The sequence below is a fragment of the Myxocyprinus asiaticus genome, chromosome 36 (assembly GCF_019703515.2).
Source record: "Myxocyprinus asiaticus isolate MX2 ecotype Aquarium Trade chromosome 36, UBuf_Myxa_2, whole genome shotgun sequence".
NCBI lineage: Eukaryota > Metazoa > Chordata > Actinopteri > Cypriniformes > Catostomidae > Myxocyprinus > Myxocyprinus asiaticus.
Window position 1 is genome coordinate 5,275,708 of NC_059379.1, and position 17,912 is coordinate 5,293,619.

The 17,912-nt window shown below is 38.4% G+C and overlaps 1 protein-coding gene across 2 annotated transcripts in view; it reads right to left on the reverse strand.

Annotated features, from left to right (window-relative positions):
* Nucleotides 1-9,572, reverse strand: part of LOC127427324 (transcription elongation regulator 1-like protein) — a 107,945-nt gene extending 98,373 nt beyond the window's left edge. Inside the window, exons 1-4 of one of the 2 annotated variants that reach the window (XM_051674872.1) lie at nt 9,310-9,572; nt 8,297-8,623; nt 1,130-1,276; nt 165-345 (exon numbers count right to left, since the gene is read on the reverse strand). In XM_051674872.1, the coding sequence (XP_051530832.1) occupies nt 165-345; nt 1,130-1,276; nt 8,297-8,563 (595 nt within the window). In that variant the 5' untranslated portion in view covers nt 8,564-8,623; nt 9,310-9,572. Of the gene's footprint in view, nt 1-164; nt 346-1,129; nt 1,277-8,296; nt 8,689-9,309 lie in introns of both variants that reach the window. The other variant, XM_051674873.1, reaches the window with a different exon arrangement.
* Between the last annotated feature and the right edge of the window lie 8,340 nt (nt 9,573-17,912).

Consider the following 17,912-nt stretch of genomic DNA (forward strand, 5'->3'; position numbering starts at 1 on the left):
TCAACTTAAATAAGAAGATTAAAGTTACAAAGGAAAAAGCTGTTTAAACACAAAACTAATTCTGAAAGAGTCTAGGGAGAAAATAGAAAACAATAAGCTTTAATAAACTCGGATGAATGTTAGCCAAACAGCGAGCTGGAATTCACAAGGGTACTTCTTCCTACCTGAAATTCGCCTGGGTGTCAAAAGCAGTGTGTGGATATTCCTGGAGGCTGCAGCTGGCCTACATATGCTCAGTGCTGTTTGATTTGTCCTCAGCAAAGGCTTTTCTTGACGTTGGAAAATTCCCATTTCCTCTGGACTGATCCAGGTGGTCTCAAGGGCTAATGTATTGTTTAGATAAAGCTGCAAATGAGAAAACAAAAATTCCTGTGCAGTTAGAGAACAGCGACAAGCTCAAAGATTCCCACAAAACTAACATGCCCCTGAGCTAATGGGATGTTCTGTGCTCCAAATCACATTAAATATACACCAGAACTGCATTTGCAATTTATATGAGGTGAATTATATTAGGTTTTTACAAACATTTGTTCACTGGTTAAACATACAGTATATTGCCTTTAACTCATCACCAACAAAGCCATATGCTGTAAGGAAGAGAGTATATATATATATATATACTGTATAAATTATACATATTCCCATAAAAGTTAGATCAGGGCAAGTTGTGACATTTTATTGGGGAAAGTTGTCACATGTGTTTTAAATGTTACTTTACATTATTTTATATTTACAATATACGACATTTAATAATTACAATATTTCCTGTCCAAAATAATTGTTTGAAATTTATGTATGTTACCTTTTACATGTTTGTGTTTTATAATCGTTTTACTGTTAACATTTTGCCGAAAGGCCTATAATAGGCGATTTAATGGCAGGTTCCATTGTGGCAACGTACCCTTTTGGGGGAAAGTTGTCACAAAAGTTCTAAATGTTTTTTAGTTTTTACTGTTTTACTGGAAAGTTTCATTGCTTTTTTGGGTATAAGGGATGTGCCTATTCAGAAAGTGACTTTCAAAAATAAACCTTCCATGAGAAATATTAAAAAAAGTGTGACAACTAGCCCCAGTCTCCCCTATAGTCAGATACTGCTCATCTGAAGTCAACAATTTAGCATTGATTTTACCTTGTAATCAGGCACACGTTTTTCCACCCAGCCCTTGCCATAATGTGGAGGCAGAACTGTCCGGTATACATGAGGGAACACTGGAAGCAGGTCCACACTTGCAGAGGGCTGGAAACCCATCACATGAGGCCTGGATGGCAACTCCCACTGGCACAGAAATAGAAGAGGTACAAATTTGACCATCCTCTAACATAATAAGCAGACTCTTAAAATGAATAATTAACCCAAAAATGAAAATTATCTTATAATTTACTCACCTCATGTCATCCCAGACTTTCTTCCTCTGCTGATCACAAATGAAGCTCTGTAGGTCCATACAATGCAAGTGAATGGGTACCAAAATTGTGAAGCTATAAATGCCCATAAAGTCAGCATAAAAGTAATCCATATGACTCCAGTGGTTAAATCCATATCTTCAGAAGCGATATGAGAAACAGGGTGAGAACCAGATCAATATTTAAGTCCTCTTTTACTATCAGTCAACACTTTCACATTCTTCTTTATTTGTTTTTGGTGATCCACATTCTTCGTGCATACGGCCACCTACTGGGCACGGAGGACAATTTATATTAAATTAAATTAGACTTTAATTAATTATTAGACTTAAATACTGATCTGTTTCTCACCCACATCTATCATATCTCTTCTGAAGTTATGGATATAACCAGGGACTAAAAAAAAAAATAATAATTATTAACCGTTCTTTTATTTTGTTCTAACTGATAATCTTTTGGAAAGGAGGCTGTGGAACTTCTGAAACGGCGTGAAAAAATACAGTTTTTGCTCAGAACGAACCGAAATGGATATAACCACTGGATATAACCATTGGAGTTGTATGGATAACTTTTATGCTGCCTTTGTACTGTATGTGTTTTTAGGAGCTTCAAGATTTTGGTACCCATTCACTTGCATTGTGAGTACCTACAGAGCTGAAATATTCTTCTAAAAATCTTCATTTGTGTTCTGCTGAATAAAGAAAGTCATACACATCTGGGATGGCATGAAGGTGAGTAAATGATGAGTTTTCTTTTTTGGTGAACTATCTCTTTAAGATGTTCTTGATGTTGCATTGTAAGTTCTTCAACATTTAGTCATTTATCCAAAGCAACTTACAAAATGAGGAACATAAACAATTCGTCATACAAAATATATACTTTTTATTTCTTCCATGCCTGTCTTCTGCTCTAAATTCGGTACTACTCCAGCCACGATTAGAACTAAAGAGCATGATTCTGCGGATATTGTTGCGTTTGGGTATCTGGGTTCTTTGAATCACCAGTGTATAGATGGCTTTCTAAAGAACTAGATGGTAAAAGATTATTTGTAAAACTTAAAAACCATTTTTTGGCTCTGACTTGGACCATTATTATTTGGAAACAGTGAACATGAAATCAAAATTCACCATCTTTACTTTCTAAATATCCATTCCTGGTCTTACTGTTGGCTCCTGTCCAACCACCTGACATATTCCAGAGAAGCAACTTTCAATCTTATCCTGATTATTAAAATCAAATGTGCCATTGAGATTAATGGGAATGCTCTTTTTGAATGGGGATTGCTCGTTCCAGGTATTATTCTATAGAGCTCCTTGGTTTCACTTAAAATACATTATGTCAGTGAAAGGGGTTGCAAATGCAGTTTTATGTTGACTTTAAAGCTGGGTGAATTATCTGTAGATACTGTGTGCAATGTAATATCCCATTCTAACATGCTCAGCTCTGCCTCAATGCCGCTCTGCGGTGGCAGTCAATCAAAAGCTTCTGAAGGCTGTCTGCAACTCAAAGTCTCTGATTAAATAATAAACTCTTTCCTCCCACTGCCTCTTGCTCTCTCTCTCTCTCTCTCTCTCTCTCTCTCTCTCTCTCTCTCTCTCTCTCTCTCTCTCTAGTTCCAGTACAGTACTACTACTGTAAGTTCATGCAGGCTGCTTCCTCTGAACGGCACTTTAATGATGTGAAGAGCACAAGGTCTACGTCGCTGTGAATGTGGAATAGTCATGATCATGCCTCAGCTGGGCTCACGGATTAAATGTCACGCTGAATTTCAGTTAGTGAGGGGGATGCAACAGCAGGCCATTCTGAGTGCAGTGCCTCTAGTGGTGAAATGGTGGGTCTGAAGGGGTGCATGCTCAAAATTTTAATTATCTTAAAGGAATAGTTCACCCAAAACTGAAAATTCTATCATCATTTACTCACCCTCATTGTTCCAAACCGGCTTGACTTTCTGTCTTCCGTGAAACACGAAAGGAGGCGGAATGTTAGGGTCTGACAGCCTCAGTCATCATTCACTTTTTTTCTTTCCATACAATGAAAGAGAATGGTGATTTAAGGCTAACATTCTGCTTAAAGCTGAAGTATGTCATTTTGGCGCAACTAGTGCCACCAAACTGAATTGCAAAAAAAATAAAAATAAATAAATAAATAAATAAATTTCAAAACAGCTTTATAAATATGCCCCTTGTTTGACGTTTGTCAAACAAAGAGATAGTTCCACCCCCAACTCACGGCATTGGTCGAATAATGTTGCTGGGACGGGTTTAAGTGGGTCGCTCAAAACAAACAGAGCAATTCTCAAAGGATCAGAAAGACAGTGCTCATAGTTTTTGATAAAATTATCATATAAATGGCTTACTAATAGTTGTCTGCAATAAAGCTGGGATAGGAGAAATTATTTTAACAGAAAAAATTGCACACTTCAGCTTTAAAGTAAGTCATATGGGTTTGGAACTGCATGATGTTAAGTAATTGATGACATACAGTCATTAATTTTGGTGTGAACTATCCCCTTAACCATAAGACCAGGGCCCAATATTTCAAAAAGCAAATGTGTCTCAAATCATTACCTTTAATGAGAGTTTAATTTCATCCAGTGTGTTTGGTGACATCTTAAAAGGGGTCATATCATGAGGAATGCACTAATTGAAAGTTTTTACTATGAAAAAATACTATAACTTTCAGAACCTAAAACTTCCCAGTCCAAAAGGACCATTTATTGGATCTAAACTGCAAAAAAAGGCTCACTTTGTACTTCAGCAACTAACTGACATCAGATACAAATACACGGACATGGTAACGGATAAAATAAAAAAAAATCTCATCATTTACATATCCTAATGACTTATCAGACTTGATGGCTTTCTTCTGTAGGCCACAAACAAAGCATTTTTAAAGGGGTCATGACATGCCTTTTTATTATTTTAGTATGTTCCTTGGGGTTCACTTATAATATTAGTAAAGTTTTTTGCACACACACACAAAAAAAAACAAAAAAAAAACAGTCATATATTTGTAAAATATGATCATTTTCCACCTTCATTGTGACCCTCTGTCAGAAATACTCGATTTGGTGCTGTTTCTCCTTTAAGACTTGACAGTAAACGCTCACTGTTATGATTGTCTCTCTGCTCTTGATTGACCTGCTCTCTCCATGCCATTTCACTGCTCACTGCTGCTGGGTGGGGCTATGGAAGTGATAAGGTAAAGTAGGTGTTGATGTGTTGTTGTGTAGGCAGTCAGATGCAAATGTCTTCCACAGTGTGACATCACAATGTGGAGGAAGTAGACAATGAGTCGTTTTAGCAGCTTGGTTTCAACAAATGCTCTTTTTGTAGTGAAGAATATGTTTTGAGCTCTGAAATTTAGTCTATTGATATATAGTACAATGACTTCTTGTATGTCAAAAGATCAAGGAAAATTTGATTCCTCATGTCATGACCCCTTTAAATACTTTATAAGGTGTTATTGTCCATGCAACGCTAGTCAAATGAGTCCAAAACTTTCAAGCTCCAAAAAGCACATAAAGGCAGCATAGACGTAATCCATACGACCCAAGTGGTTAAATCCATGCCTTCTGAAGAAATGTGATTTAGGTGAGAAACAGACCTAAATTTAAGTCTGTATTCACTATAAATTGTGTTCACACACTGTCTATGTGCTTGACACAAACTGTACACAAACCAGACACAGTGTTGACAGGTTTGCGGTTTTCTGTTTTTCTGGGATACTTTTAAACTGTACTGTCATAAAAAAGGTTGATGATAAACACTAGAAAATGAAAATTTAACATGAAAATGTTTACTGATCTATAATGACAACAGGATTGATTACCTGGCAACCACATGCAGCATCAAAGAATCTCCAATGAACCTGCACCATGTTCCAATTGGGTAGATGTCAGGATTTATAGTGAATAAGGACTTAAATTTTGATCTGTTTCTCACCCAAAGCGACTGTAGACATGGATCAAACCACTCTAGCAGAATGGATTACTTTTAGTGCTTCCTTTATGTGCTTTTTGGAGCTTGAAAGTTTTGAACCCCATTGACTTACATTGTAAAGACAAAAACACATCATCCATTCTTTAAAATGTCTTTGTGTTCCACCAAAGAAAGAAAGTCAAATGAGTTTAGGACAGCATGAGAGTGATTAATGAGAGAGTTTTCATTTTTGAATGAACTATACCTTTTATGAAAGGATGAAAGTAATGTGATTGGTACTTAATACTTAGAACAAAAAGAAAACTTGCAATAAACAATCCAGAAGTAATCAGATTAGATACTTAACAGGTTGCTGATTTCAATTGTCATTGTGTAATTTGTTATCAGTACCAGACTGCGTTTCAGAAGTATAATCTTCCCAACACTGACAATTTGTATTATAATATAATTTATTCTTGTTGCTTATATGGTTATCAATTTTTCACTCCAATGTATCTGTACAGCACTTTTCACATATAATACTGTGACAAAGCAGCTTTTTAGAAAATAATGCCTTAATGCCCCTAGTGAACAAACCAAAGGCAGCAGTACAAGGAAAAACTACAAGACTCATCCTAGTTAAAAACCTATTTTTACTGAGCTTGTGCATAATTGTGTAAAATGCTTTCTTTTTACCACTGGATTATACATTTATTCATTCATTAACACAGAAAATTGTGGGATCAAAATCCCGTCAAAAGTATTGCAGTCACGAATCCAAAAATAATAAGCGTGAATCAAAATAATAAGCACAGATTTAAAAAAAAAAATAAGCGCAAAAAATAAATAAAAAGCGCAGATCAAAATAATTTATGCAGATCAAAAAAGAACAAGCATGAACCAAAAATATATAAACACATTTAAAATATGCTAACAATAATAATAATAATAATAATTAAAGCAAAAGTCATCAGAATTGCAAACAAAATCATGTTTTCCCTGGTTATATTACTGTTGTTTTTTTTGTTTTGTTTTTTGTTTTTGTGCTCTGACAATTTTGCTCATATTTTCATTTTTTTGCATGCTTACGCTGTATTTTTCTTTGCTTTTGTTTCCAAGTTCTGCGCTTGGTTTTCCAAAACTTGCAAGTAGAGTTTCATGTAAATCAGGGGGCATTTTGCGTCCCTATTGTTCCACTAGTTCTTGATCGACAGCTCCTCTTCTAGCCAATCATTCGTAGAAGGGAGGAGACATCACTCCAATGCAGCTCTGATGGCTGTTGCTCAATATTATATTATTTGTGGTTGATAGATGTGCTGCTTGTGTCTGTTTTGAGTATTTTCTGCCAGCTCTAGGAAACAGCGTGTTGTCTGAGTAGGCCATTATCATAGTCCGTTAACACATGTATCGAATCAGCTGAATTTAGTTAGCAAAGTCTTTAGTTTATGCATTAAGACTTCCTTGTTTGTAGGTTATTTGCTGTATATCTAAAAAAATAAAAAAATAAATAAATAAATAAAAAATCAAGGCTGGGTTGGTGTGGATGTTTGTTGCATATTTTTATATAGTTGCAAATTTAGGAACCATCTCTAAAGATATAGGCAACATTGGAGCATACATATCCATAACATTTACAAACATTGCCATAACATAGACTATACAACTTCAGTAACATATGAAGCAAATTACTTACAAGCATACAACCAACTCCAAAGTGTGCATGTAGGTGTCAGCAATAATGCACACCTTTTAGATTTTTGATATAATAATAAAAAATGTTCCAATTATATGTCAGCATTTCTATATTCATCAGTATTGTAATAGGCCTTGGTGTCGGGATCTGGATTTTATTTCATGGAAAAGCAGATCAAGTTGGGTTCTGAACTCGCGACTACATTGGTACAGTTAGTAAAAACATGCATCAAACATCCACACCAACCACACCATGTTTTTTTTTTGTTTTTTTGTGTTTTCTTTGTTGTTGTTTTTTTTTTAGATATTCAGCCAATAACCTACAAACAAGGAAGTCTTAAATAATGCCTAAACTAAAGACTCTGCTAACTAAATTCAGCTGACTCAATACATGTTTTAACAGACTATGATAATGGCCTACTCGGATAACACATTGTTTCCTAAAGCTGGCAGAAAATACTCAAAACAGACACAAGCAGTGTATCTATCAACCACAAATAATACAATATTAAGCAGCAGCAGTCAGAGTTGCGTTGGATTGACCTCTCCTCCCCTCTTCCAGTGACTGGCTAGAGGAGGAGCTGTCGATCAAGAACTAGTGGACCAATAAGGACCCAAAATGCCCCCTGATTTACATGAAACTCTACTCACAAGTTTTGGAAAACCAAGCACAGAACTTGGAAACAAAAGCAAAGAAAAATACAGTGTAAGTGTACAAAAAAATAAATAAATAAATAAATAAAAATAAAATAAATATTTATATATAATAATATATATATATATATATATATATATATATATATATATATATATATATATATATATTAGCAAAATTGTCAGAAAGCACAAAAAACAGTAATATAACCAAGGAAAACATGATTTTTTTAAATTCTTTTATTTTATTTTATTTATTTGTTTTTTGCAGTTCTGATGATTTTGCTTTATTTTATTTTATTTTTTATTTTTTTGCAGCATATTTTAAATGTGTTTATATATTTTTGATTCATGCTTGTTATTTTTTGATCTGCGCTAATTATTTTAATCTAATTTTTGTGCTTATTTTTTATTTTTATTTTTATTTTTTTCAGCACTTATTATTTTTTGATTCATGCTTATTATTTTGATTCACGCTGATTATTTTTGGATCCGTGACCGCAGTACTTTTGACGGGATTTTGTTCCCATAGAAAATGGCTGTTTTAAACTCTAAAAATGTCCCATTTTGGAACAATGGCTTTGCTATTGCTTTTACATGGGAACGTATAAATTATGTCCTGTTACCTGAACACTAGGCAGACTGAACTGACTGATGCTCGCAGGTTCCGCAGCAGCAGCCGCGCGCATCACAGGCAGAAAAGGATCGCAGGACATCTGCCATCCCGAGACCGCCTGAATCACCGGTGGTGGGCGAGAGGAGATGAGCACCGGAGGCGCACATGCAACCCGACACAGTCCCGAGGTGGACGGGATCATCCAGAGCCACGGAGGAGCATCCGCGCTGATGTGGCACAGCTGAGGCTGAGCTTTAACGCCCTGGACCGGGATCATCGCTGCTGCATTTTATATGGATCGATGGAGAGACTGTGGAAACTGTCCGTGGATTGGACACTTGAAAAGCAGACAGATATTGCACATTTATGCACAGCCCAGGCTGTCAGATTCATTCCATAGGTCTAGCAAAAAATAAATAAATAAATAAATAAAAAATACGAACAACAAAATATTTCCTCATACCCGACCATGACAAAGTTCCTTAAAGTTGTATCACTGAAAATAAAACGTTACCCTAAAAATGTTAACGTGGTAACATCTAATCTGGCTTGATTCAAAAGTACTATTTAACATCACTGAATCAACATGAATTCACCAGGTTTCACCAACACAACTCATTTAACTTATTTTATGGGTTAGATCAGGCAGCAAATAGCTCCTTAATTGCATATTACCACTTTTTACTGTGTATTTTTAGCACATTAAATGTTATTGCAAATGAACATCATGGACAGAATTTAAATATCATCATAACATCATAAGGAGTCTTATAATAGCATGTATGTTTTCAAATAGGATTAATAACATTGCACTAAACAGATCACTCCCATAAAATTGAGGTTTTATGAGAATCAGATTTTGATAAAAAATAAATCCCCTCCCAAATTCTGCAGCACCTACATGGGCTGCATGAAATTAAACAGGTGGATGTACAGTAAGGCATCAAAAGAGCTGTGCAACTTAAATAAAAAAGTTATTTTAGCAGTTGTTTCAGGTACAGCAAAAATCCCTTATAAACTCACCTACAGTATAAGGTGTTCCAAAATCCCGTTAGTTTAACATAATTTGGTGTTCATTTGGTGTTTTGCTGTAAGTAAATAAATAGTGCAACATATAAACAGATGGGTTAAAAATAAAAGTACAGTTGCAGATGAAGATTTTGGAGAATATCCTGTAAAAATGTATCCGAAGTGCCCCAAAGCGCAGAGAATACGCAGATTTCCGTGAGTGTGTTCCGTTCACGCACCGTGGATCACACTTCCCATGTGCGCGATATCACGGCGGGTTCTTCATCTGTCTCACAAGAGCTATGAGAATCTTGGGGAAATATGTTACGTGTCAAGCTGATGATCCTTCAGTTTCTCCGCAGTGTAACGCCCATCCTAAAGAATCTCGAAAATCACCACTTATCGCATTACAATCCGCTCGTTTTTGGAAACTTCTGCCTGTTATGCGTGGAAAAATCCTCGCAGATGAATAGATACGATTTTTCTTGCTCAGTCCTGTCAGTCCAGACTGGGTGCATTTGCTATTCTGAGGGGATCTGATGCCGCTGTGAGCAAATCATCTCAGTGCGTTAGGGCGCGCAAAGACGCACAACTCTCATTCATATGATCTAATGAGATAATATGGCCCTCTTGTGTGTCATCTGTTTTAATTTTTTAACCTTTATGGAAATTAAGTTTGAAACCTGTATAGGAGTTTATTTTATCCCTCACGTTCTGTTGGGGTCTAAGAGAGCCAAAGGCAATTTTAATAGCTTCAATAAATGTTTAACATTGAAGCATCATATTGACGCTACATGACTTGGCATAATCTTGAGATTTAATTATAAATTAAATGTCAGCCTGAAAACACGTTTCAAACGTCCTCCATGAAAATGAACATTCATTTTATTATTATTATTATTATTATTATTATTATTATTATTATTATTATTATTATTATTATTATTATTCTGGGGTCAAATTGGCCCAAACAGCATTACCAATGTATATTGAATAACAGTTACATTTCTGAAGATATGCATGTCCACTTTGTAATACAAAAGAGTGTCAAAGCTTCAATAATAATTATTGGGTTTTGATTAAAGCATTTGAAGGGTAAATAAGAGGTTGCATTTCAAATTGACATTATTGTTTGTACATATACATAATTTGTGTTCTCTGGAACCCCAAATAAAATCAGTAAACACAAAATCAACAGAAAGTGAGGGTTAATCAGTTGTCAATAAACACTAGTCCATCTTTTTGTCAAGGATTTTCTTTCTTTTTCTTTGCTCTGCTTTTCTTTTCTCAAACCTCTGGTGATGTTGAAGATTAAATCATCATACTTTTTCTTATGCCTCCAGGCGGTATGTTTGAACAGCCATAGAAGGAAACTGAGGTTATCCAAAGTTTCTTGCCCACGACTGACCATCTGCTTCTGAATGGATCAACCCTGACTCCTATGAATGTCCTGAAATGAAAGGGAAAAGGGTGCAAAAAGAAATGGAAGTGGAAGTGGAAGTGGATTTGAGAACCCTGTCTGAACACTTACGGTTTGAAGTGTGGTTGGGAAGTCTTGGAATGAGCAAAGCTACATGTGTAGTTAAATATCAGTCCAGTGGTTCAGGCCTGATGACTGGAAGGTTGCAAGTTCAAAGCCCACAAGGAAAAGTCCATAGATGGATGGATGGGTGGATAATGTAGAAGCTTTATGGTTCATTTACATAATGGCAGAATAACCATAATAACGAGATACCAATGTTTTTTTTTTTTTTTTTTAAATAAACGTTCATGTCTTCATAGAACTTTGAATTTTTTGATAGCTCTATCTTGGGATTTTTGATCATCTGTTGTGGGGAAACGTTAAGTACATTCAGTTAGAAAGGTCTAGCACACTAAGTCAGAGCAGTCTAAAGGTCTTTGCCTAGTTTGGTGGATGTAGCTTGGAAGCTCTAGGAGGAGTCACAATTGGAAATTTTGGTCTTTATGGATTGTGGAAAAACCCTAAAACAAGTCTGTAGGCTTAACAAGCCAACAAAAAAATGTTATTTTTAAAGAAATACATACATCGAGACTAATAAACACATTTTCAAGAATTGTTAGCATAAGCCTTCAAATCAAAAGGTTTTGAAGATCATGAGAAACATAAATTTAGTCAAGTGTGTCCAATACTGTATTGAAAACACTCTAAGTATCGAGACCAGTAAAATGCCTAAAAATATGCTGCCAGCAAATTAAATGTTGCTAAGCCTCTTTGCAATTTTCAAAGTACATTTCACATGTAGTGATTTGGAAATCCATTAAAACATATGTAGTAGACAAAGATTTATATTCAGAGTAGGTTCACAAAAGTTTTTTTCAGAACTCTTCGAAAGTCAGAGAACTCAACAATTGGACTGGAAATTGAGGGAACCCATCGGCCAACATAACTTCTTAATTTTGTCCAACAAAACTCTTGATTTTCACAGCGATTGGTCTTTGTCTCACACCCAAGGCTTTTTCTCTGCTCAGTTTTGTGTCCTTTTAAAAATGGATCTGTGGTTGTAATTAGGGAGTGCTGCCCCATTCACTCATCCTTCTGGATTGGCTGAGGAAAGAAGTTGAAAACCCAAGGCTGTCCATTGCACAGAATATGGCCTTGCCAGCGCTGTGGCAACTGAGATTATTCAACTGGGTTTGTTCGGTTGTGATATTCCAGTTTTGGGGTCTGCTGTAGGAGTTGTCTGGATCCGCCACCGCTATTTCTCTGAAGGGAAAATCTGGATGCAGAAATGGAATTTTCCAACTATTTCTGATAAGTTAAAACCTTCAGACAGCAAGTCGAATGCCTGAGGCCAGTCTTACTTTTTAGATTCTGCAAGCATGATAATCCAAATTGTTGCTGCTTGGCAGCATGGCCGTTGATTTATATTTAAATAGTATTAGAAAGAGACATGATCCATTGTAAGAGGCATCTCACCCAGAGGAACTGGGCTGGTAAGTTTCCACAATAGCACTGAAATATACTGCCTTGACATTGAAAGATTTTGGGAGTGTAAAATGCCCCTCACAGCTGGGCTCGTGATTACTCTAACAGAGAACACACGGTGAGGTTAATTACAGGGTCAAGCTGCTATATTTTTGGACTCACTTAAATACTCTTTTATGATTCAAGATTCTTTATTACACAGCAGAAGTAATTCACAAGAATGGTTGCATGTTTATTGCATTTATTAAACAATACAAAGTACACCCAAAAGTGATAATCCAAAAATTTGTAAAATCATTGTTTCCCTCCCCCTTTCCGCCATTGGTCGGATATATATAAAGTTGCTCAGCTGTTTCAACCTTCTTTTTAGCTCTGAGTGAAGAACGTTGCAGTGTGCAGTGCCGTTGCGGGCGCAATGGTGCGAGGCGATAATCTGACGTAGTGCGAGCTGCAAGGCTTGTGTTCTGCGTTCTGTGTTCCGTGACTGCTATCGGGTCTTGAATAACACATATCGTGCGAGGAAAGTCAGTGGAGTTTCTGGTGCCCCCCTAGGGAGTTGGTGCCCTACGCAGAGTGCATAATATGTGTATAGGGAGCAGCGGTACTGGCAGTGTGTGTATTGGAGTCTTTATACTGAACATAACTATGGATAGTTTAAGTAGAATGTCCACCTGAAAACACATAGCCATTTAAAACTCAGCTTGAAATGCCATTTGCAAATTATTTCATTTCCATAATCTGACATCGGATCTGACATATCCAAGTAAAACAGGATATTTAACTAGAAAAATAAATAAATAAATACATAAAATGCAGAATATATAGTGCGGGACTTCTTTTTGAGCAATGGTTGGATCGTGAAAAGTGGACGTAACATACTAGAAAAAAAAGCCATGTTATTGGAGGGGAGGGGTTGAAAAGTTAGAGAGATTTGTGATGTCAGTTATTTTGATAAAAGATTACAAAGACAAACATGAAATTAATGGTTTGAATGAATGTGCAGAATAAGACCAGGAACATGGTGGAGTTGGTGAGGTATTTGCTGTCATGAATTTGTTGTTCATATTGCCTGAGCCATTGCCCGGGGGTACCACTGTACCTGAGCCCGCTAATTTACATTTGCTTTCTGATTAACCACAAACTTCTGTTAGACCTCGCTGGGAAGTTGGAAGAGGTGTTCCCTCTTTGCTCTGCTTGTTTGTTGTCATGCCAGATTCTGGGACAGGAATATTCTCACCACTGGTGCTGCTGTATCACAAAAATAAACTTGTTCATTTCACAGCTGCCTCAGGCACTTGAAAATGTATATACCTGTACATTTTCTCTTGTTTAGGACAGTGTTAATTCTGCTGACAAGATCCTCTGATTTCTAGGACAGAAACACAAAAGATGTTGGGTGGGATGTGTTGAACCCCACAAGGGGTTCTCAAAACTATGCAGTACATTTTCACATCTCCGTCATGTACTGTATGTCTTAATATGTTTAACATACACATATAAGTTAGTTATACTTAATCACAATATCATAATTGAGTGGATGAATTTTAAATAATTTCACTCTCCGGTTTGAGCAGATGTTGCTATTTTTGCCATGTACTCGTGTGCACTACTAACTTAAAATAAAAAATGTAAATTCATTAAAAATATTCCAAGCATTTCTTAAGTTTTTGAGGCAAAGGTTTTTCTAATATCAGTGATATCTCAATATCACTTCCCATCTTCTGTCTTTTTGTAATATTCCTTTAAATAACAAACCCAAAAATTCTCTCATCCTTTGCTCACCCTCATGCCATCCCAGATGTGAATGACTTTCTTTCTTCAGCAGAACACAAACAAAGATGTTTAGAAGAATATCTAAGCTCTGTAGGTCCATACAATGCAAGCGAATGGTGATCAGACCTTTGAAGCTCCAAAAAGCACATAAAGGAAACATAGAAGTAATCCATAAGGCTCCAGTGGTTAATCCATGTCTTCTCGAGCAATATAATAGATGTGGGTGAGAAACAGATCAAAATTTATGTCCTTTTTTACTCTAAATCTCCACTTTCCCTTTCAGTTTTACAGCTGACAGTCACATGTGGTGCCTGTTTAGTTTCACTTTCACATCTGAAAGTGAAACTTAAAGTTGAGATTTAGAGTAAAAAATTACTTAAGTATTGTTCCATTTCTCACCCACACCTATTATATCACTTCTGAAGAAATGGATTTAAACACTGAAGTCACACGGATTACTTTTATGCTTCCTTTATGTGATGTTTGGAGATACAAAGGTCTGATCACCATTAACTTGCATTGTATGGACCTACAGAGCTGACATATTCTCCTAAAAATCTTTGTTTGTGTTCTACTGAAGAAAGAAAGTCATACACATCTGGGATGGCATGAGGGTGAGTATGTAAATTATGAGATAAAAGTGCCAATTCAGACAACCCAGTTTGCGCTTCCTGGGTCATCTGGTCACAGCGCAAGGCATCGAACCCAATACAGAATATGTACAAGCAATTGTGCAAGCCCCTTTGCCAAAATATGTAGCCAGTCTTCAGTCCTTCCCAGGGATGTTGTCATGGTACAATAAGTTCATTCTCAATTACGCAAAGGTGGTGAAGCCCCTCCATGCTTGCCTCCACTCTGATTGTAAGACTAAGGGTGGACTAAGGAAGTGGACAAATGTTTCGCTGAAGTGAAGCAAATGCTAGTGGACAGCACTGCATTAGCTCTATTCAACCCTGCCTTGCCATGAATAATTTCTACTGATGCCTCTGATTATGGCATCGGCACCGAATTCATGCAGATCCATCCCAATGAGGTGTAATGCACAGTCACGTTCGCATCGAGAACCTTAACTGACACAGAGAGGAAATATGCAACACTTGAGAAAGAGGCTCTCTGTGGGGACATAGGTTTACATTGTGTACAAATCATCAGACCCTCACCGGCATGTGTATCGCACGATGGTCTGCCCATCTGCTATGCTTCAATTACGACGTAGTGTATTGAGCCGGCTCACAAAATCAGACTGCCGACTGCCTGTCTCAGTTGCCATTGACTACTACTGCTGCCCTCGAACCTGACTCAGAGCCCGAGTTGGTTGCACTGCTTTCCATGGCACAGATGGAAGATTCCCAGGAGGAGTTTGAGTGTGCCTCTGCATCATGCACTGATCGTCTTCATTGTACAAACAGATTCAGCACTGATGGCCTGCTTCACCATAATTCTTGAATCCTCTCTTGCTACTATATTTCAAAATGTGCAACGAACTGTGTGTACAAGACAACTTGGTGTCTCGGCGGTCTTGTCTGTTGGTGCCCATAGCCCTGCGCAAAACATTAGTTATGTTGGCATACCAAAATCACCAAGGCATAGTTAGGACTAAACAAAGATTGCATGAATTGTACTGGTTTCCGGGAATGGATGCATAGTCCAGTCACACATCTCAGCCTGCACGCTGTTCCAAAACTCTGATTGCATGGCAAAGACTGCATCAGCGCCATTACAGCCAGTACCTCTTCCTGCTGCTCCTTGGACTAAGGTAGCCTTGGACATAGAGGGCCCGTTTGAAACAGCCAAATGGGACTGTAGGTATGCAATTACCCTTACTGACTATTATTTGAAGTGGCCAGAAGTAGCATTTAAGCCCTCGATTACAACGAATACCGTGATTGGTTTTCTCAGTAGCGTCTTCAGTCACTATAGCAACACTGAGTGTCTCGTTATGGACAACGGGCTGCAACTAACTGCCAGTGAGCTCGCTGCATTCTTGAAAGAACAGGGCATTGCTCACATCAAAGCCTCTGTGTACCACCCTGCTTCGAATGGGGCTGTGGAGCGATTTAAATGGTGTGTGCAAACTGCCATCCTACACCGTGGAAGGAAACGGTGATGGAGTTTCTTCAAACAAATGCTACCCCACATGCTGAGATGAGGATTGCGCCATATGAACTGATGCATGGTCAAAAAATAAGAACAAAACTTTCCATCACCTGCTAGCTCAACACGGGATTCTGCTGTGCGACAGCACGTTTCCAATCGACAGTCAAGGATGAAGGAATGTTCTTATACAAAAATGTGAGCATGGATGCCTACCTTCAAGACTGGGGACAAGGTGAAAGTGCGAAAGCAGGCACAAGTTCCTAAGGGACATCCGAAATTCCCCAGTCCCACGGTAAATAGTAAAATTAAGCCCTTGCACGTACGCTTTATCAGATGGAAAGCTCTGGCACTCTTCTCACCTCACTCGAGTGCCTGACACACCACAAAAGTTGGATTCTCCAGATCAGGGGACAGACGCAACAACAGCTGAAAGTGAACCGGTGGCAGCACAGGACAATCAGATGTGTCCCGATAGAAACCACAAGCCACCCAACTGGTTGAAGGATTATCAGACTTGAACTTGCAGATTAAATTTGTGATGAGTAAATGCAAGGACTGTTATAACAGTGTTCATGTGTTTACTTGAAGTGGTCTATTGAGTTCTTAGTGCACCTGCACTTTCAAAGTTATTATGTTTCATGTTCAGCAGTGTTCACCTATTCTGTTAAGGGAACTGTGATTTTCAGACAGGATGTTACATTTACGTTAATGCCCTTCAGGCCCCTCCTGCCTGCAGCCTTTTCCCCGCCTCTCTAGGACTGGGGAAGGGGACGAGGGGAAGAAAAAAAAGAGGAGAGGGAAAGGGCAAGGCAGAGTGACGGTGAGAGAGAGAGAGAGAGAGAGAGAGAGAGAGAGAGAGAAAAAAAATTTGCTTGCCGGTTCCCAGACACGCCGTTGCCTGGTCCTCGATCACTCCTCCACCATCTGGCGGATGACAGCCGCTCCTCCCCGGGCAGACCGGAGCCAGTCCTCCGACCCCTGGCAGATGGAACACCCCTCATGTTTTGGCGGCTGATAGGGAACTACTCTGCCCCTGGCAGCGGCTCCACCACTCCAGGCGGCCGGCAGCGAGCCCCATCTCCCCTCGTGGACGGTGGCCGTTCCTACGCATCCAGGCGGCTGGCAGCAACTCCTCTGTCCCCCGGTGTATGGCCGTGGCTGCTCCTTTTGGTGGATGGCAGTGGCGAGGACTCCACGACAGCGCATCCCTCCTCCTTCCCAGGCTTTGGCACCAATGTAACAGGGTTCAAATGGGAAAGGAGGAGGCAGGAACGGGCCAAACAGTCAAAATAATATTTTAACAAGAACACTGCATGTGGCTCTCTCTCTCTCTTGAACTGCCACGTTCCGCTGCACATATCCCTCTCCTCGGCTGATTAGCCCGATTGGGGGCCGGGTGTGCGTAGTTATGGCCCGGTCCTGCCCTCCTCCTCGTCACAGATTTGTTTATTGTGTGCCTGACATTTGCTCATATAAAGTTCTGAACAGGTGTCAGTGTTGCACTTAATATAACTGTTATTTGACAGATAGGGTGGTCATTTTTTAAGTCATGGAAGGAAGGATTCTTATATTTATTTTATAATATGGCCTGTGGGCTATGCCCCGGATGTCCCTGAAATCTAGCTATGCCCCTGCACAGATCCGTCAAACAGCAACTGCAATCAAGCAGAATAAAAATAAAAAATTTGCCTTTTTCTTTTTTTGGGGGTGGGGGGGTGGGGGGCGGGTAAATGTGTTTAGTGTAGTACAGGTGTTTGAACAGCAGCTTGGTGTGCCATGCAGACAGGAAGTGATTTCTTTA